The following is a 20,972-nucleotide window of genomic DNA, read 5'->3' on the forward strand; positions in this document are numbered from 1 at the left end:
ACCAGCAGTGGATAAGAGTTCCTTTCTCTCCACATCCCCGCCAACACTGTTTATTCTCATTCTTTGTAATGTGTGCCATTCTCTGGGGTGTGAGGTGGTATCTCATCGTTGTTTTGATTTGCATCTCCCTGATGATTAGTGATGTGGAACATTTTTTCATGTGTCTTTTGGCCATGCGTATTTCTTCTTTGTCAAAGTGTCTGTTCATTTCTTCTCCCCATTTTTTGATGGGGTTAGATGTTTTTTTCTTGTAAAGTTCTGTCAGTGCCTTGTATATTTTGGAGATTAGCCCGTTATCTGATGGATATTGGGTGAATAGTTTCTCCCACTCAGTGGGTGGCTCTTGTATCCTGGGCACTATTTCCTTTGAGGTGCAGAAGCTTCTCAGCTTAATATATTCCCATCTGTTAATCTCTGCTTTCACTTGCTTGGAGAGTGCAGTTTCCTCCTTGAAGATGCCTGTAATATCCTGTAGTGTTTTGCCTATGTGCTGTTCTATATATCTTATGGTTTTGGGGCTGATATCGAGGTCTTTAATCCATTTGGATTTTACCTTTGTACATGATGTTAGCTGGGGGTCTAAGTTTAATTTTTTGCAAGTGGCTATCCAATTGTGCCAACACCACTTGTTGAAGAGGCTTTCCCTGCTCCATTTAGGATTTCCTGCTCCTTTATCAAAAATTAGATGGTTGTATCTCTGGGGAACATTTTCTGAGTATTCAAGCCTATTCCACTGATCTGAGGACCTATCCTTATTCCAATACCATGCTGTTTTGATAACTGTTGCTTTGTAGTACAGTTTAAAGTTGGGAAAAGTAATTCCTCCCATATTCTTTTTCCCAATGATTGCTTTAGCTATTCGAGGGTGTTTATTGTTCCAAATGAATTTCAAAAGTGTCTGATCCACTTCTTTGAAGAATGTCATGGGTATCTTTAGAGGGATGGCATTAAATCTGTATAATGCCTTGGGGAGTATTGACATTTTGATGATGTTAATCCTGCCAATCCATGAGCAGGGTATGTGTTTCCATTTCCGTGTGTCCTCTCTTATTTCTTGGAGCAGAGTTTTATAGTTTTCTTTGTATAGGTCCTTCACATATTTAGTCAAGTTGATTCCAAGATATTTGAGTTTGTGTGGTACTATTGTGAATGGGGTTGTTTTCTTAATGTCCATTTCATCCTTATTACTATTGGTATATAGAAAGGCCATTGATTTTTGTGTGTTAATTTTGTAGCCTGCCACCTTGCTATATGAGTCTATTGTTTCTAGAAGCTTTTTGATAGAGTCTTTAGGGTTTTCTAAGTAGAGTATCATGTCATCTGCAAACAGTGAGAGCTTGACTTCTTCCTTTCCTATCTGGATTCCCTTGATATCCTTTTCTTGCCTAATCGCTATAGCAAGTACTTCCAGTGCTATGTTGAATAGGAGTGGTGAGAGAGGACAGCCTTGTCTTGTGCCAGAATTTAGAGGGAAGGCTTTCAGTTTTTCTCCATTGAGGATAATATTTGCCACTGGCTTGTGGTAGATGGCCTTCACTATATTGAGAAAGGTTCCCTCCATTCCCATCTTGCTGAGAGTTTTGATCAAGAATGGGTGTTGGACCTTATCAAATGCTTTCTCTGCATCTATTGATATGATCATGTGGTTTCTATTTTTCTTGTTGTTGATGTTGTATATTATGTTGATACATTTACGGATGTTAAACCAGCCTTGCATTCCTGGGATGAAACCTACTTGATCGTAGTGGATGATCTTCTTAACGAGGCATTGAATCCTATTTGCCAGGATTTTGTTGAGGATCTTTGCATCTGCATTCATCAGTGATATTGGTCTGTAATTTTCTTTTTTGGTAGCATCTCTGTCTGGTTTAGGTATCAAGGTGATGTTGGCTTCATAAAAGCTATTTGGAAGTGTTTCTGTTTGTTCAATTTCATGAAAGAGTCTTGCCAAGATTGGCAGTAGTTCCTCTTGGAAAGTTTGATAGAATTCATTAGTGAATCCATCTGGACCTGGGCTTTTGTTTTTCGGCAGACATTTGATTACTGTTTTAATTTCATCAATGGTGATGGGGGTGTTTAGATATGCTACATCCTCTTCCTTCAACCGTGGAAGATTATAAGAGTCCAAGAATTTATCCATTTCTTCCAGGTTCTCATTTTTAGTGGCGTAGAGTTTTTCAAAGTAGTTTCTGATTACCCTTTGAATCTCTGTCATATCAGTAGTGATCTCTCCTTTTTCATTCCTGATACGAGTTATCAAGTTTCTCTCTCTCTCTTTCTTTGTTAGGTTTGCCAGTGGTCTATCAATCTTGTTTATTTTTTCAAAGAACCAACTTCTGCTTTCGTTGATCTTTCGGATTGTTTTTTGAGTTTCCACTTCGTTGAGATTTCTGCTCTCAGCTTTGTTATTTCCTTCTGTCTTCCTATTCTTGGGTCCTTTTGTTGAGCATTTTCTAGTTCTATTAGCTGTGTCATTAAGCTACTCAGGTAAGCTCCTTCTTCCTTCCTGATGTGTGCTTGCAAAGCTATAAATTTTCCTCTCAGTACTGCTTTTGCTGTGTCCCATAAGTTCTGAGAGTTTGTGTCTTGATTGTCATTTGTTTCCAGGAACCTTTTGATTTCCTCCTTGATTTCATCTCGGACCCACTGGTTATTGAGCATGAGGCTGTTTAACTTCCAGGTGTTAAAGTGTTTCTTCTGAGTCCCTTTGGAGTTCACAAATAATTTCAGAGCCTTGTGGTCAGCGAAGGTAGTCTGCAAAATTTCTATCCTCTTGATCTTATGGAGGTATGTTTTATGTGCCAGCATGTAGTCTATCCTGGAGAATGTCCCATGTACATTGGAGAAGAATGTGTATCCAGGTTTCTGGGGATGGAGTGTCCTATATATATCCACTAGGCCTCTTTCTTCCATTTCTCTCCTCAGGTCTAGTATATTCTTGTTGGGTTTCAGTCTGGTTGACCTGTCCAGTGTTGACAAAGCCGTGTTAAGATCCCCCACAATTATTGTGTTGTTGTTGATATTATTTTTCAGATCTGTCAACAGTTGTATTAAATATTTTGCTGGCCCCTCATTCGGTGCATATATGTTTAGGAGAGTGAATTCTTCCTGCTCTACGTACCCCTTGATTAATATAAAATGTCCGTCTTTGTCCCTTACAACCTTCCTGAGTATAAAGTTTGCATTATCTGATATTAGTATGGCCACTCCAGCTTTTTTATGGGTGTTGTTTGCTTGGATAACTTTTCTCCAGCCTTTTATTTTGAGTCTATGTTTGTTCTGACTATTCAGGTGCGTTTCTTGTAGGCAGCAGAAGGTTGGATTGAGTTTTTTGATCCATTTAGCCACTCTGTGTCTCTTAACTGGTGCATTTAGTCCATTGACGTTGAGAGAAAGAATTGTCCTGGGATTTAACGCCATCTTTATTTCAAAATTTGGTGTGTCTTTTGGGTAGTCTTGTCTTAGATTAGGTCTTTCAGTTTTTCTCTTAAGACTGGTTTTGTGTCTGTGAAGTTTCTGAGCTGCTTTTTGTCTGTGAAACCATGTATTCTTCCATCAAACCGGAAAGTGAGTTTTGCTGGGTATAGTATTCTGGGTGAAGCATTCATTTCATTCAGTCTTGTCACAATATCCCACCACTGCTTTCTGGCATTGAGCGTTTCTGGTGACAGGTCTGCTGTAAATCTCAGGGAAGCTTGCTTGAACATGATTTCCCCTTTTGATCTTGCTGTTTTCAGAATTCTGTCTCTATCTGTGGGATTTGTCATTGTGACTAGGATGTGTCTTGGGGTGGTTTTTCTGGGGTCTCTTTTGGTTGGTACTCTTCGGGCATGCAGGATTTGATCACATATATTCTTTAGCTCTGGAAGTTTCTCTTTAATGATGTTCTTGACCATTGATTCTTCCTGGAAATTTTCTTCCTGGGTCTCTGGGACTCCAATGATTCTTAAGTTGTTTCTGTTGATCTTATCATAGACTTCTATTTTCGTCTGTTCCCATTCTTTGACTAATTTTTCCATTGTCTGCTCATTTGCTTTAAGTTTTTTGTCCAATCTCTCCTGCTGTATGGAATTGTTATGTATCTCATCTTCCACAGCACCAAGTCTATTCTCAACTTCTGATACCCTGTCCCAGAGCTTATCCATTTTGTCATTCACTTCGTTTACTGACTTTTTCAGGCCTGTTAGTTGACATGTTATTTCAGTTTGGAGTTTTGTCATTTCTGCCTTCATATTTTCTTGGTTCTTATTAGTGTTCTGTTCAACTCGATCCATGGTTTCTTGGAGTCTGTTGAGCACCTTCCATATTGCTAGTCTAAAGTCCTTATCTGAGAGGTTGATTAGTTGTTCAGTCATTATCTGGTCCTCAGAATTGTCATCTTCATTCTCTATGTCTGATGCTGGCCTGCGTTGTTTCCCCATTGTCACACTTGTATTGTGGGTTTTTCTACGTGTTGTGGTGGTATTCATTGTCTATATGATGTAGGCAGCACACTCCTCTGGCTCCTCCCTTTCTGGATGGGCTGACTTGCCTCTAAGGGAGGGGAGTCCTCCGTGGATGAAGCCTCACACTGGGTCAAATCTTAGGCCCGAGCATGTAACAGAGAAGACAGTCCAGAGAGAAATGTTTGCTTCTGTGATATAGCGCCGTTCTTAGTGTGATTTTTCCTTCTTGTTGCAATGGAGTTCTTTCCTTAGAAAGAGTGCACAGCCGCGTAGCGAAGCGGAGCGGCCGTGCTCCTCTGAGCCTCTTTTTGCCCCACTCGCAAGAGTTTCACGCAAGAGGACAGTAGACAGACATAGACAGGTCACACTCACAGTCTTTCACAGCTGAGCCCCACTGGGCCGGTGTACTTTCGTGGATTTTCCCCACCTGGTGTCACACACAGGGAGCCAGCTTTTGCACAGGTTAGCCGGTTTTTATGCTCTGAAGTCCCTCCCTGAAAATGGCGTCTGGGCGAGCGAGGTTTCTGGAGGCTCTTTTTGCCCCACTCGCAAGAGTTTCACGCAAGAGGACAGTAGACAGACATAGACAGGTCACACTCACAGTCTTTCACAGCTGAGCCCCACTGGGCCGGTGTACTTTCGCGGATTTTCCCCGCCTATTGTCACACACAGGGAGCCAGCTTTTGCAAAGGTTAGCCGGTTTTTATGCTCTGAAGTCCCTCCCTGAAAATGGCGTCTGGGCGAGCGAGGTTTCTGGAGGCTCTTTTTGCCCCACTCGCAAGAGTTTCACGCAAGAGGACAGTAGACAGACATAGACAGGTCACACTCACAGTCTTTCACAGCTGAGCCCCACTGGGCCGGTGTACTTTCGCAGATTTTCCCCGCCTGGTGTCACACACAGGGAGCCAGCTTTTGCAAAGGTTAGCCGGTTTTTATGCTCTCTCTGTTGCTTAACTTCTCCAGACTATCATTCTTACCTCCAAATCCACCAGCAATATAATATGTCACCATACTCTTTTGCATAGGCACTCTAAATAAAGGGAAATATTATGCACAAAAACAAGCTCTTCTCTATTAGGGATAAGAACCCATATTTTTTAAAATGCAGGGTCGCCTCCCATCCTAAGCATATGTCATGTAGACCCAACTTACACTCCATGTGATTGGACAACAACTGTCCAACTCAGAACCCCAGGTCCTAGACATGGAACCGACACAGGTCCCAGCAACAGCACCAGGAACAAAACTCCTCCAGAAGAAACTCTTTTTTTTTTTTTTTTTTTTTGGTTTTTGGGTCACTCCCAGTAGTGCTCAGGGGTTACTCCTGGCTCTGTGCTCAGAAGTCACTCCTGGCAAGCATGGGGGACCATAGGGAAAACTCTTAATGCCGTCCTGGCACCAACTTGCACCAGTTTTAACATGACATCCTGACATGAGGAAACAGCAACAACTTGAGCTAAGAAAGGGCTACTGCATCTCAGCACCTAATGGTATGATGCAACTAGGAGACATGTCATCCTTTGCCCTAAGCAAAAACCAAAATTGCTATCTACAGAAGACTGACTTTGACAAATATGGTCTGGACAGAACCTATCAAGGAATGAGGAAATTCCTAGCCTAGGTCTTGGCCTAGGATTTGTACAAAGACCAAGATCTCTAATTCCAGAGGTCTAACTTTGACAACTGTGACTGACCAGAACTTCTGGAACTATGCTGAAAGACTATACCATAGGCTCTGTCCTAGATTCTAAACAATAACCAAGACCACTAATTACAGAAGACTTATTACAACAGTGATTGAACACAACTCCTAGAACCATAAAGAAAAACCCTCTCCTAGCCTTCACCCTATAACTTCCGCAAACAACAAGATCTCTAGCTACAGAGGCGGGATGTCATCATCCCACTGAGTAAAAAGTTTCCTGGCACCATAAAAAGACCTTGGGGTGTATAAATGAGTGAGTATGGAGCCTGTAGTTGTTCCCCTGGCAGTATGCTTAAAGGGTGATGAAACCCTGTATCTCTTAGGCCAAGGGATTTCCCATTCTAATTTCTCCAATATTTACCGTGCCTATGCAAAAATAAATAAATAATAAAATAAAATAAAAAAAGAAGAAACACAACCCATTTTTTTTAAGAAGTTGCTGGTCTAGGTTTTTGGTTTTGGAGTTTTTTTGTTTTTGTTTTTGTTGTTTTCTTTTTTTTTTTTCCTGTAGCTGATGGTTTTGGCTTTTGGTTTATTCTTTGTTTATTCATTTTGTAATTTTGTTGATACTCTCTTTTTCTTATTTTCTTGTTTTCTTGTTTTTCTTTCTGCTTTGTTTTATTTTATTACCCTTTTCTTCCTTTTTCCCTTCCTTCTTCTAAATGGATATCTATAACACCTAGATGGACTCCTTGTTTTTCTCTTTTTCATTTACCTTTTTTTTCCTTCTTCCCCCCGATGGTACCAAGACCAGAGAGTCGAATGTTCATTTGGTGAAAATAAAAACTGATCAGACATGAATACCAAACCTAAAGTCAACGACAACAGAATCGATGCCCAATCTACAACAAGCTGTACAAGGGGGGAATAGTCGCACAAGCATTATGGGGGGTAAAGGAGGTAGATGTGGGGTACATTGGGAACAGGGGTGAAGGGAGGACAATACTGGTGATGAGAATGCCCCTCACTCATTGTCACTGTGCTCCTCAAATAATTCACTTTGACCACAATAAAAATTAAAAAAAAAAAAAAAAAAAAAAAGAAGAATCAGTGCTGCCGGGGATGTGGAGAGAAAGGATCTCTCCTTTTGGGAATGCTGTCTGGTCAACCCTTATGGAAAACAATATGGAGATTCCTCGAAAAACTGGAAATTGAGCTCCCATATGATCTAACACTATCGCTCCTAGGGTTATACTCTAGGAACACAAAAATGCAATACAAAAATCCCTTCCTCACATCTATATTCATTGCAGCGCTATTTACAATAGCCAGACTCTGGATACAACCAAGATGAATGGCTAAAGAAACTGTGGTACATATACACAATGGAATGTTATGCAGCTATCAGGAGAGATAAAGTCATGAAATTTTCCTATACGTGGATGTACACGGAAACTATTATGCTGAGTGAAAAGTTAGAAGGAAAGAGATAGACATAGAATGGTCTCACTCATCTATGGGTTTTAAGAAAAATAAAAACATTATTATAATAATGCCCAGAGACAATAGAGATGAGAACTGAAAGGACTGGCTCATGATATGAAGCTCACCACAAAGACTGGTGAGTGCAGTTAGAGAAATAACTACATTGACAACTATGGTAACAGTGACAATGAGTGAGAGAAGTAGAATGCCTGTCTCAAATACAGGTGGTGTGAGGAGATGGAAGATTGGGGATATTGGTGATGGAAATGTTGCACAGGTGAAGGGGGCGTTCTTTTTATGACGGAAACCGTACTGTATTTTTAAAAATTAAAGAAAAAAAGACTTACTTTCTGCTTATTATAGTAAAGCAAACAATAAATGCATAAGCACAGTTATAATGAGTGATCTCCAAGCTTTTTATAAAATAATATCTAGGAAATTCTTTGAATCATTTAGCTGAAATATTGTTTATAATTAAATATATACTATTTTCACCAACTTTATTATAAATGCTTTTTCTGTTTTTGATATTTTTTAGCTCAATCAGTCAAACCAAGTACAAGAAGAAAGAAAGGCATAGAACTTGGAGATATTCAAAATTCAATTGAGTCTATAAAACAAACGCAGGAAGAAATTAAAAGGTAACATATTCGAATGTTGAAAGTACAGAATAGTTTTTAAAATCTGGTTCGGTAAGAAACCATACAGAGGGGCCGGGTAGGTGGCGCTGGAGGTAAGGTGTCTCTGCCTTGCAAGTGCTAGCCAAGGAAGGACCTCGGTTCGATCCCCCGGCGTCCCATATGGTCCCCCCAAGCCAGGGGCGATTTCTGAGCACATAGCCAGGAGTAACCCCTGAGCATCAAATGGGTGTGGCCCAAAAACCAAAAAAAAAAAAAAAAAAAAAAAAAAAAAAAAAAAAAAAAAAAAAGAAACCATACAGAAACTTTCTGTTTTATAATATTTATTCTTAAACTAAAATATAAGTTTGTTATGATTTAAATAGTTGAAATTTTTCAGCAGTCATAGAGTAGAGAGGAGTAGCAGGAAGGTGGTTTCTTACCTCTATGAGTGTAAAATTGCACTATTCTGCTAGAACTACCAGGAACATGGCCAAGTGCTTTACTGAAAGGGGGGTGGGGGTGGTCAGGAGTGGTTCTGTCTCTCCAGAGTATACTTCCTGTCCTCTTTTGCTTTTGCTCTTTCTTCATGTGAAATCTCTCATAGATTGCCCTCCTTCCCACCCTGCTCATCAAGAAATTCTGGTTTTTCTTTCAAAATATCCTTCATGGGCCATCATTTTAATAGTTCTTCCACTTGCCCTTCCCTTTGGAGTCCTGGATCTCTCTGCTCAGTTTGTGTAGCAACTCTTTCCATCATTGAACATCATTGAACACTTGATTTCATTACCAAGTTAGTCTATGTCTAAATCAGCCCCAGAGGGCATGAACTTTTTTAGACTATTGCCATCAGCCCACAGCACAGTGCTCATGTTTCCTAGTTATATTCGTGAATTAGTCAGTCCTCCTTGTTTGCCTTCTCTCATTCATTCCCTTTACTGTCAAAAAACTTGAAGTCAGAAGAATAAAAGAGCTTCACCAATTTGCTCTTTTTTAGTCAGAAACATGTAGGATGGCATGAAGATAATGTTAGTTCATTTCATAACTTAGAATTTTTGTTAGCATAAGAAGTGCCTGTAAAAAAATTTTAAGTGCATTCAGTTATTTTTTTTCATGGGGGGAGTTAGGAATTTTTTCAGCCCTGTCTCTATCTACCTGCCGATAAAAGAATCTTAATGTATCAACAGAAGAACAAAATTTTATTTTTAAATCACTGGATAAGGGAGGGCCAGAGCAATAGCACAGCAGTAGGGAGTTTGCCTTACACATGCCTGACCCAGGACGGACCTTGGTTCAATCCCCAGCATCCCATATGGTACTCCAAGTCAGAAGTGATTTCTGAGCACATAGCCAGAAGTGTCACTGGTGTGGCCCAAAAACAAATTTAAAAAAATATATAATCACTGGATATAGAGATGATTAATTCTGCAACACTTAACTTTAATAAGTATGTCTTATACATAAAATTAACACATATATTTGGTATAATGTAAACTATAGATTTAGATGGGCATAAGAATCAGTCTCTCATTTTGGTGGTAATAATTGAAGTGGTTACTTAGATAATATAATTAAGTGCTGTGTGATCATATATGAAGTTACTGGTCTATGCTAATGTTCTAATATAAAATCTATTATTGTTATTTTTGTAGAAGTGTTATGGTTCTTCGAAATCACTTTACTTCAAGTACACCTGCCACGGATTATTTCCTGCAGCAAAAAGACTATTTCATCATATTCCTCCTGATTTTGCTTCAAGTCATAATAAACTTCATGTTTAAGTAGAAGTTCTTTACAGTGGACTTGATGAGCTAGGTCTGGACTGGGACCAATGTTCAAGCTGGTCGATCTTTATTAGAACATCACATTATTTCTAAAACAAAAACCTTAGGAGTCTTTATATAGAGGTTTTGAATTTTCATGCCTTTCACCTTAACCGAAATCAAGATCTGTTCTCTTTAGTTATTCAAGTGAGCTATATGTTAAGTGCCAGAAATTTCCAGCTTTTGTGAGACTGTGTCTACATGTGATTATAATAAATTCACATGTACAAACACAATTATGTCTTCTGTATACCTGACAGTGGTTTTTATATTCTGTAGTATGTTCTGAGCTATAGCATTAATGTTGTTCATAACAAAATGCTATCAATCTTATAAATACACATAATCTATTTCTTCATAAAAGAGAAACAAAAAACTTTATCATAAGGAATTATGAATGGAAATGATGGATAATAGATATTATAAGTAGTTGAATAACAACTTAAAAATATCTTTATTTCCAAAGCATTCAGCTCAGTTGTCTTCAAAGAAACAGCAAGAAAAAAAGTATGGTTAATATTTACATATTGAGGAAAAAGACGGCTCCTTGCTTTTTTAAAAGTTTACATAATTTTTAACCCCTAGAATTTAATATTGCAGATACAGATATGTTGTATGTATGGGTATATCAATATAAAAAACAGGGTGCAGCTATTTGGATCTCTTGATTATGCCTTTCTTATAATTACCACTCAGACTTGCTCAAAAAAAGGTGGGGGGTATAGTCAAAATAGATTGCTGTCTGGGACCAGAGTGATAGTACAGAGAGGAGGTCATTTGCCTTGTATGCTGCTGACTCTGGTTCAATCTCCAGCATCTCATCCGGTCCCCTGAGCCCGTTTGGAGTAATTCCTAAGCTCAGAACCAGGAGTAAGTCCTGAGCAACACTGAGGGTAGCCCAAAAACAAAACAAAACAAATTGTTTGGTATTTTTGTTTCAGCCAGTCCATATTACAGACCACATTATAGAAATATTTATAGAACAATGAAATGCTGATAATTCACAGTTTTTATAATGAAAACTTAGCATTTATTTATACCCAGGTATTTTCAGTGAATTATAGAATAGAAAAATTATGACCAATATTTATTTCAAAAGCAAAAAAAAGGCGAATAAGAAAAGACATTTTGTGTGGTACCAATTATGTGTACATTAAATTGGTTTGCTTTAAAACGTGCAATAAGTTGAATATCTATGAAGAGCATCCAGTTCTGAAGTTTAATTCTTTATCACCTTCTTCTCTTCTTACTTCATATGTGACTAAACACAATTCTTCAAGATTTCTTTTATCCAAACTCAGATATTCTTAAGTATTGTTCTTTCTTTTTAGTTTAAAAGTTTCACATTGTATAATTCAAACATTTTTGCAGATGTAGTGAAGCTTAGAACATTTGCCTAAGACAGCTTAGAACCTGAAAGGTTCTATTTTAAATGACTATTAATATAATTAAGTTCAGAGAAAATGATTGTTTTGGCTACATTTTGCCTTTGACTAAGAAGAAACTGTGAGGTCCTAATAAAGGTATAATCAACTGTTTACCCCATAGTGAAAAATATATAGTCAAGGAACTATTGGTAAATTATGAAAATTACAAGTGATTAAAGATTTTTTAAGAGCCTGCTTCCATGCCTCCCCCACCCAATAATAGCTGTCTTATATTTCCTTATGGCTTTTTCAAGAGCCATTTCCTATTAGCACACCAGTGCTGTAATCCACACATGTGAAAACATTTTTTAAACTGATATAAAAGATGTACCTATACCCTGTATAAGAACAGATAAGGGTTTTATTTGTATTTCATACTTGTTGATATAATTTTTGTACTTGCTTTATGTTACCAATGTTATGTTCAACTGCCTATTCATATATTTTATAAGTATTATACAATTTTATCTTTTTATGGTTTAAATTAGTATTAATTTATATTAAATATAATTAGATTGACTCATCGAAAAGACACTTTATTAGTAATCCCTGAAAACTTAAAATTAGTGTTTTTATTTGGTCTAAACCATGTTCTATTTGTTATGGGTATAAGACTGGAAAAGTAATTTTTTTCTTTATTTGTAATTTCTTTTTAGGGCAGATATTATGGTTTCTTAATACCCACTGATTGAATATCTTTTCCATGAAACAAAGCAGGGTCACTCAGACTGTTTCTCGTACACTAAAAGTATATTTTGAATCTGATTGTCTTTTGCTTTTAGTGGTTTAAGTTCCTTTCTACAAAATGAACACAAAACTCAGGAATTGGTGGTTTAGTTTTAGACCATTGCTTATACTAGGCTAGACATGTGATCCTTTAAAACACATGATAATTTTGTATTTAGCCATATATGTAATTGACTGTGAATGTTCTGCCTGAGTTTAATCTTCTTTCACACCAGGAATAAAAGTTTGTAATATACAGTGCCCTGTGGTCTGAAAACCTCATAATGGTTTTCCTAGTATTTAACACCTTAGACCAGTTTTTCATTTAATCAAAAATACTTTTTGGGCTGGAGAAATAGCACAGTGGTAGGGCATTTGCCTTGCATGCGGCCAACCCAGGAGGGATCCAGTTTAATTCCCGGAACCCTATGGTCCCCAGCCTGCAAGGGGTGATTTTTTGAGTACAGAGCCAGGAGTAACCTCTGAGCACCACTGGGTGTGGCCCAACAACCAATCAATAAATAAGTAAAGTTTAAAAAATAATTTTTTCACATGAAAACTTAAATGGATAATAATTTTTGACATGTGCATTTGTTTTTGTTAAATGTGCAATGCCTTCAGTTACCCAACATTTAATGAAATGTAGCTGGCCTAGGAAAAGACAAAAATAGGGCATGTAAAATAAATATTAGCAATAGGAATTTTACTTATAATTCTTAATACATTTTTGTATCACTTATAAAGGTACAGTGTAATTCTTGTCACCATTCCATTTTAAAAGTTGGCTTTGTAAAATACAACCCTCATTTAGTATTCACGCTTTTGTGCCTTTAAGAAAAAACTAACTTCATTTTGTTACAGAACTATAATATGATTCAAAGTGTTTATGCACTTGTCATAGTCATTTCTATGTTACTTTATTTTTTTATATTGCTGTATATTTAAGTAGTAATGCTGTACTTTTATAAGGGTGTTTTGTCTATTTACCTATTTCAGATATATTCTTCACTGTCAGCCGTCATTGAAGTAGACTTGTCAAACTATTCTGGGGTATTGAAACAGTGCCTTTTTGATGGAACTCCCACTGTTTTTGCGTGTCAACTTGTGCCATATATACACAAAAATCTGTGAAAGGCAGTTTTAACTTTTTGAAGACTATTCTAAAATATTTAAGGAAACAAATAGATAGAATTCCATTTTTCCAGTGATTTAGCATCTAGCTAATTTAACATAAAATTAACATTTATACCCAAATTTCCCATTGGAACCCCTTGGGAGACCCCACACACTACTCAGTAAGTTCACATTTCAATTTATTTGACTGCATGTTAAAAGATTCTTAAAATGTACAACTTGCCATTATTGATTTGGTTTTAGTTTACCTATAGTGTGAATTTATTTAATTTACTTTTTGTTACTCTTAACATACTGATTTTATTTTTTTAGTTTTTAACTGGAGATGGACTGTTAACATTGTATAGAACCAGTGTCTCTATAATGATTAACACATTTACAAAAACCACAAGAAACCATGACAAAATGAATGTGAATACTTTTACTAAACTATTGAGAACTATTCTTTCTGCATTTATCATGTAAAAATATTTTCATATTAACATTTAATGAAAAATATGCCACAAAACATTTGAAATGGAACCACAAAATCTCAGTTGAAAAATGTTTTCACTTTTTAGCATGCTAAATATACATCTAAATGAAATATTCTGTTTAATGGTCATTTATAAATTTGAACACTACCACTGGTCAGTGTTTAATAGAGTGAAAGTATGTTACCTGCAGCGTAATTACAGCACTCTGTCCAATTCTTTTCCTTAAGGTGCATAGCAAATGTACAGATAGTCATAGGCCACTGTTTTGTAATAATGTATTGTTTCTAATATATGTTCCTGATCCATATGTTTGCAGAGACAAAAGCATTGAATTTTTTTATAATGATCTGTAAAATTATGCTAACTTCTCCAAGTAGGCATTCTAAATAAAAGTTTAAAGAGTAAATTGTGCTCAATGATTTTGAACATAACAAGGTGACTTACTACATTACTTAGTTCTAAATTGTTATGTTGGGATCTTTTTGGATTTTGTTTTTGAAGGGGACGGCTCTAAGAATGATAAAGGGTTTGGAAAGGATTTAACACTTAGAACCCCTGATAAATGCTGTATATTCCTCTGGAATACTCGTATAACTTTCAGTGGAAATTAGCCCCATTTTATTGATAAGGAATACAAGACTGGGCAGGAGCGGTAACGCTTCGCAGAGGGCTTTTGCCTTGTATGTGGCCACCCCGGGTTCTGCCGGGGAAATCCCATAAGGTCCCCAGGAGTGATTTCTAAGCGCAGAGCTCCGACCCAAGAGTAGTTCCCCCCAACACAGCCCCGTGTGGCCCAAAATCCGCTGGGCAGCTTTGTAGCGGTACCAGGGGTTTTAGTGCTAACCCGGGACCCACAAAGCACAGGGCCAATGATGGAGACCTAGCCCTCCCCAGCCGGTCTACATCCCCAAAGAGCACGCAGAGGCTTCGCTCTGGGCCGTGCACCCGACATGCACCCAGCGACTTCAGCAGGCAGCGTCCCGAGAGTCAGGGGCTTGATAGCTGAGAAGACCACCGGACGGGAACGAGCCCCCAACCACAACAGCAGCCGGTACCAACTTCCGCCAAGCTAGTCCTCAGCTTCCTCGGCGGGATAACGGACCCGCCCTGACTGTCAGGACAGCGGAAGGGCAGGTGCCTCACCCAATCAACAAGACGGCTTCCGGGCTTCCGGGCTTCTCTCCGCCTTTTCCGCTGGCGGCCCCGCCGTCAGCTCATGAAGGGCCGTTTCCCCGAAAGCCATGGCTGCGGCGGGCGGCGCGCTGGCGGCGCTGCGAGTTGCGGAGGTACTGGACGCCCTGGTGAGCGGCTGTGTGGGGCCCGAGGGCCGCCAGATCCTGTGCGTGAAGCCCACCGGCGAGGTCTTGCTGAGTCGGCAGGGGGGACGCCTTGTTGAGGCGCTGCACTTAGAGCATCCCCTAGCCAGGTACTGTATCAGCCTCGGTGCTTGCATGGCACCTGGGAAAATTTGCCGAAGTCACATCTCAGAGATTCCCAAGAACACCGTCTGACTCCCTGTCCCTCTCCCCAACCCAGGACTAAGCAGGCCAAGAAGTTTGCATTTTATATCTCTAGCTGTAAAAATATCAAGCTTCAGCTTGGTGCTGATGTACACCTGCTGAGGGTCTTAATTGCCTCCCCCCTCTCTCTCGCAGGATGATAGTGGCATGTGTTTCCAGTCATGTAAGAAAAACAGGAGATGGTGCTAAAACATTTATTATCCTCCTCTGCAGTTTACTCAGAGAAATAAATGCAGTTACAGACAAAGACAAGGATGTGTTGACTCCTCAAAATATTCAGACCCACGGAAGGTATTGGAGAAATTGCTGCCAGTGGAAATTTATTTCCCAAGCTCTTCTAAAGTTTCAGACAACAACATTAGACTACGTTGTGGATCAGTTCCTAAGTAAACACTTTTTGTCTGTCTGTTCGCCCAGTAAAGACAGAACTCTGTGTCGGCTCTCCTTGCCATTGCTTTTAGAAGCCTACTTTTGTGGGAAAGTGGGGAGAAACTACCACAATTTTATTTCACAGTTGATGAGTGACTATGTTTTCAAGTGTATGGCATGTGAAAGTGAGTCTGAAGAAATGTTTGCGTTAGTGGATGACTGCTTCGCCGAGCTGATCGTTGGGGCACAGGGCCTGCCCGTTTCTGATTCCAAGATCCTAGAGGGGCTGGTGCTGCATCGAGACTTCTCTGTGTACTGCCCAGTAAAGGATGACCTGAGGATGGTGATGATTACAGTAACCATTCAGCCTCCTGTGTCTGTTTCTGGCTCAGAGTTGGTTGTGAATTCAGAAGCTCAATTTCAGACTTCTCAGCTTTGGGTTATGCAGAGGACAAAGGCAATAATGGAACATTTACAGAGTCAGAATGTAAAACTGATCTTGTCTAGTGTGAAACAGTCAGACTCAGTTATTTATTATGCAGGACTAAGTGGCATTTCTGTGGTAGAGTGTTTATCACCTGAAGATATTTCTCTCATCCAAAGGATCACAGGTCTTACTCCCTTTGACCCATCCCAGGCCTCCTTACAGTGTGATGTTGCTCACACTGCTCTGGTGAAATTTTGCAAGTCATTGATCTTCGGATCCAAAAGGTACATTCATCTTGGCTTGATCAGCACCTGTTCATTTCTCCCACACACTCTAGTTCTTTGTGGACCAGTGTCAGGTATTGTTGAGCAACATAAGGATGCATTACATGGTGCGTTTAAGATGCTTCAGCAATTATTTAAAGAACTTTATCTAAGTTATGTGACACAGACCAGTGACCAAAATTGTGTATCAAGTTCTTTTATTTATAAAGATAGTAGCAAAATCAGTAAACAATCAGCAATTGCTGATGACTCCATACAAACACCAGTTGATGATATTGCCATAAGTAACATGGAAAAACTGACAAAAACTCAAGCATGCTTAGAAATAAATCCAAATTTGATAGTTCCAGAGGTAGAATTAGAAACAGTTAATCCATGTTCACCATCAAAACTTACATCAACAGACTCCTATCAGACTAATGAAACACTACAGTATTCATCTCTAAACAAAACCAAGATTAACAAGCTAGAGATACTTACTGAAAGTCATACTCTTGCTTGTTCAACAATAGAAAGCATAAGAGGTGAAATTTCATCCGAAGACTTACAGGCCAGAAAAGTTGCTGAAAAAGAGAGCATGCTCCCCACTTCATTTCCAGTGCAATCCCAGTCACCAAAGATGTGGTCTCCCCAGAATTATACTTTCTCATCTATACCGGCAGGTTGTGTTTTGCCAGTGGGTGGTACTTTTGAGCTCTTGTTGCATTACTATCTTCTCAACTATGCCAAAAACTGCCAGCAGCCAGGAGAAGCCATGGTTGTTCGTATAATAGCTAATGCACTTTTAGACATTCCCAGAATTCTGTATAAGTCTCAGAAAGGAAATCGCAGTTTTCTACAAATTTACATAAAAACTCTTTATGCACTGCAAGTTGGACAACCAGTGGTTAGCAGCCAGACATGTCTGGAATCAGTGGCAGGTAAATACCAACTAATAAATTCAGTTCTTCAGTGTTTAACAAAAATTTTAACTGTTGATTTGGTGATTAATATTAAAAGACAGCCTCGCAAAATCTGTGATCAAGATTCAGAAGATGAATTATGAAACTGGAGTTTCCATTAAGCAAAGTTTTCCAATTTAAGCCATAAATCAAAGCAGGTATGTCCACTTACTCTAGTTGATTCAGTCTGTATAGAAAACCAGCATAATTTTTTTTAAAAGTCACCTATTAACTTTGTCCTTCACACCATCCCCTTTGTATTTCAATGTACAATCATAGAATCATCTGACTTGGATCTTCAATGCCAATCTATGTAATTATTTATAATTAATGCATTTCTTTCATTTAAAATACCTTATTTTCCTATCTATTAGTGGTCTGAACCTTGTTTCTTAGGCAAAAGACCTGAGTTCCATCTCTGTCACCAGGCCCCCCAGTGAGTGACCTGTGTGACTAGGAGTGACCCCATACAAAAAAAAAAAAATGGGAAAGTGTATAAATTAGTTTTGATTTTATATGAGCCCTTAGTTATTTCTGTTTTATGTGAATGAAAAAGTCAATAAATTTTTACCAGTTGCAACCATTTTTTTTAACTGTAAAACTTGTTATTTGTTAGAACTATTCCTACACCCAGCAGCGCTCAGGGATTACTCCTCGCTCTACGCTCAGAAATCACCCCTACCAGGCACTGGGGACCATATGGGGTGCCGGGATTCGAACCACGGTCCTACATGCAAGGCAAAACACCCTACTCCCATGCTATCTCTCTGGCCCCAGATCAGCTCTCTTAATCAGCCAGCCGTCTTGCTAGCAACAAGAGATGGTTTCCCTTGAGGAAGGTCTTGTGGAGTGGGGATATGGTCACCAGTGACACCTGCTTTATCCGGTGTTGCAACCGGAAGTTGCTTGTTCTTCATTTTTCTTCATGCCTTTTCTTCATTTTTCTTCATTTATTTCTTCATGCGATAGCCATTTCATAATCCCAGAATCAAATATGTTTGCCCTTTCTGTCATTTCTTTTTTTTTTTTTTTTTTTTTTTTTTTTTTTTTTTTTTTTTTTTTTTAAATTTTTATTTTTAATTATGAGAACAAGGGTGCAAAGTAAGAGGACAAGGTAAAGTTACAGTGGAAGGACAATCACCCATAACATAATTCTCAGAAGTCCCCTTGCTGATATATTAACTTTGAAATTTCAGCCAAAGAACATTAAGATAAATAACACAGAATCCATGTACAATTACTTTGTCCCTCAAGTCCCCAGATTGTAATACATTATAATATTTCTTAACAGTACACAAGGCAATCTAAAGCCATAAAACTTACGTAACTCCTTAAACATTACAGGCATAGTATTTTCTTACATTTCCATATACATGCATATTAGCTTAAGTTAACCTCAAATTTTAAGTGAGTTCTTTTTAAGGATTAGAGTTAAAGGAGCACAGTAAGAATGGTGTTAGAGTGGCAATTGTTGTTTGCATAGGCTCACCAAAATATGAGGAACATGGAAAGAAATAACCTTGGCCTAAGTACAAAGAGACCAGACCCCTGAAGTTTCCTGGCACAAGACCAAGTCTAGGCTCCAAGCAAGCTAGATCGTCCAATCCAATACATTGTCTGTAGTGCCAACACACTTTTATTTTTCACACAGTCTCTGTTGTTGGTATCATGTTTCTGTATTAAAGATCCTGGAATCTGCATATCTTACATTGAAGTCAGGACGTGGAGCATCCTCTCCTTTCACCTCACAATCAAAGGGCAATGCAGGGAGCCCTGTCCTGTAAGCCGGTCGTTGTTGTTGTTAAGTCTTCTCAGTGTTAAGGGAAGTCTCTTTTGAGCAGGTCGAAGTCTGAGCAGTGTAGGTCTTCCATGGTAGAGGATTGCTTCCAAGTGATGTTATAGACCAGCCTGGATGTTTCGTGGATGGCTTTCCTGGTTCAGGGGAGAATGGAATATGCCCTTTCTTCTGACGTCTGTGCCAGGTCGTTATGTCAATGTTCAGGGTGTAAGGTCCCTTTGCACTACAAGGTTTGTGTGTTCTAATCTCTATTAGATAGGATCTTATTTGTATTTATACTATTTTCCCATTTTAATGTGCCTATGCAAATAAGAAGCAATGCCACATGGTGTTATTGGCGCGTATGGGGGCCATAAGAACAATTACAATGATTCCATTGACATGATTCAATCATAAGCATTAAACTGGGGGACTCTTCCACCAAAATTCCTTGTTAAACAGCTCAAAAAGAGAACATAAAAAGTGGTTAGAATCATCACTATATAAGACAACATTTAGTAAGAATTATAGCTGTCAGAGAAAAAACACAAAATATTCTAAAGAAATACGTGTCCATTTTATGTATCTTGAAACAGTTTGGGGTTGTCATACACAATGCACAGCTTTGGACTGTGATTACGATTCTACACTACTGAAGTTAAAAAGAGAAAACTAGATTAGTGATGTTTGAGAAGGGGTTAGAGAGTTAAGGAGTGAAAAAGAGCTTTGTAGGGGTGTGGGAAAGGGGAGAATACAAAATAAACATTCTGTGTACGGAAAACATAACATAAGAATAAGGGATATTCTGAATACATGAAATACATGAAGTACGCGCGGGGGCGTAAGCCCCCGCGCGGTTCTGTAGTTTTTGGATGCCTAGGGAGGAATTTCTCACCCCCTCCCCCCAAGGCCCGATTAACCAGGCGTGGCCCTGAAGACCCGCCTGGTGTAGGGGGAATCATGCTCTCCTGGACAAAGTGGTCAGCCCAGGGTCCTATGGCTAGCTGTCCTGCCCAGAGCCCCCATCATACCAGTCAAAAGCCCACGAAATCCTGGCATGTGGAGTGTTCTGGTCCCAGCCGAGCCTCTGTGGTTTTTGGATGCCTAGGAAGGATTTCTCACCCCCTCCCCCCAGGGCCCGATTAACCAGGCGTGGCCCTGAAGACCCGCCTGGTGTGGGGGAATCTTGTTCCCCTGGACTAAGTGGTCAGCCCAGGGGTCCTATGGCTAGCTGTCCTGCCCAGAGCCCCCAACATACCAGGCAAACACACCAAGAAATCCTGGCATTCGGAGTGTTCTGGGCCCAGCCAAGGCTCTGCAGTTTTTGGATGCCTAGGGAGGAATTTCTCACCCCCTCCCCCCAAGGCCCGATTAACCAGGCGTGGCCCTGAAGACCCGCCTGGTGTGGGGGGAATCATGCTCTCCTGGACAAAGTGGTCAGCCCAGGGTCCTATGGCTAGCTGTCCTGCCCAGAGCCCCCATCATACCAGTCAAAAGCCCACGAAATCCTGGCATGTGGAGTGTTCTGGTCCCAGCCGAGCCTCTGTGGTTTTTGGATGCCTAGGAAGGATTTCTCACCCCCTCCCCCCAGGGCCCGATTAACCAGGCGTGGCCCTGAAGACCCGCCTGGTGTGGGGGAATCTTGTTCCCCTGGACTAAGTGGTCAGCCCAGGGGTCCTATGGCTAGCTGTCCTGCCCAGAGCCCCCAACATACCAGGCAAACACACCAAGAAATCCTGGCATTCGGAGTGTTCTGGGCCCAGCCAAGGCTCTGTAGTTTTTGGATGCCTAGGGAGGAATTTCTCACCCCCTCCCCCCAAGGCCCGATTAACCAGGCGTGGCCCTGAAGACCCGCCTGGTGTGGGGGGAATCATGC

At 39.7% G+C, this 20,972-nt stretch overlaps 3 protein-coding genes across 3 annotated transcripts in view; 2 read left to right on the forward strand and 1 right to left on the reverse strand.

Moving 5' to 3' along the window:
* OSBPL8 (oxysterol binding protein like 8) overlaps positions 1–10,951 on the forward strand; it is a 198,789-nt gene extending 187,838 nt beyond the window's left edge. Inside the window, exons 23-24 of the mRNA XM_049783649.1 lie at positions 8,114–8,216; positions 9,845–10,951. Coding sequence (XP_049639606.1) covers positions 8,114–8,216; positions 9,845–9,977 — 236 coding nt within the window. The 3' untranslated portion in view covers positions 9,978–10,951. The remainder of the gene's footprint in view (positions 1–8,113; positions 8,217–9,844) is intronic.
* Positions 1–20,972, reverse strand: part of BCL2L13 (BCL2 like 13) — a 1,170,396-nt gene that overhangs the window by 564,883 nt on the left and 584,541 nt on the right. The window lies entirely within an intron of this gene.
* Positions 15,020–17,676, forward strand: BBS10 (Bardet-Biedl syndrome 10). Its single transcript, XM_049783380.1, has 2 exons — positions 15,020–15,204; positions 15,434–17,676. The coding sequence occupies exons 1-2, from the start codon at positions 15,020–15,022 to the stop codon at positions 17,421–17,423; spliced, it is 2,175 nt and encodes a 724-aa protein (XP_049639337.1). The 3' UTR covers positions 17,424–17,676.

Source organism: Suncus etruscus, chromosome 11, assembly GCF_024139225.1.
Source record: "Suncus etruscus isolate mSunEtr1 chromosome 11, mSunEtr1.pri.cur, whole genome shotgun sequence".
In the NCBI taxonomy this organism is placed as follows: Eukaryota; Metazoa; Chordata; class Mammalia; order Eulipotyphla; family Soricidae; genus Suncus; species Suncus etruscus.

Excerpts from the sequence above, each read along its gene's own strand:
- BBS10 (XM_049783380.1), top strand. The coding sequence starts at position 15,020 with ATGGCTGCGGCGGGCGGCGCGCTGGCGGCGCTGCGAGTTGCGGAGGTA. Across the intron at positions 15,205-15,433 it reads TTAGAGCATCCCCTAGCCAG|GATGATAGTGGCATGTGTTT; the intron begins GTACTGTATCAG and ends TCTCTCTCGCAG.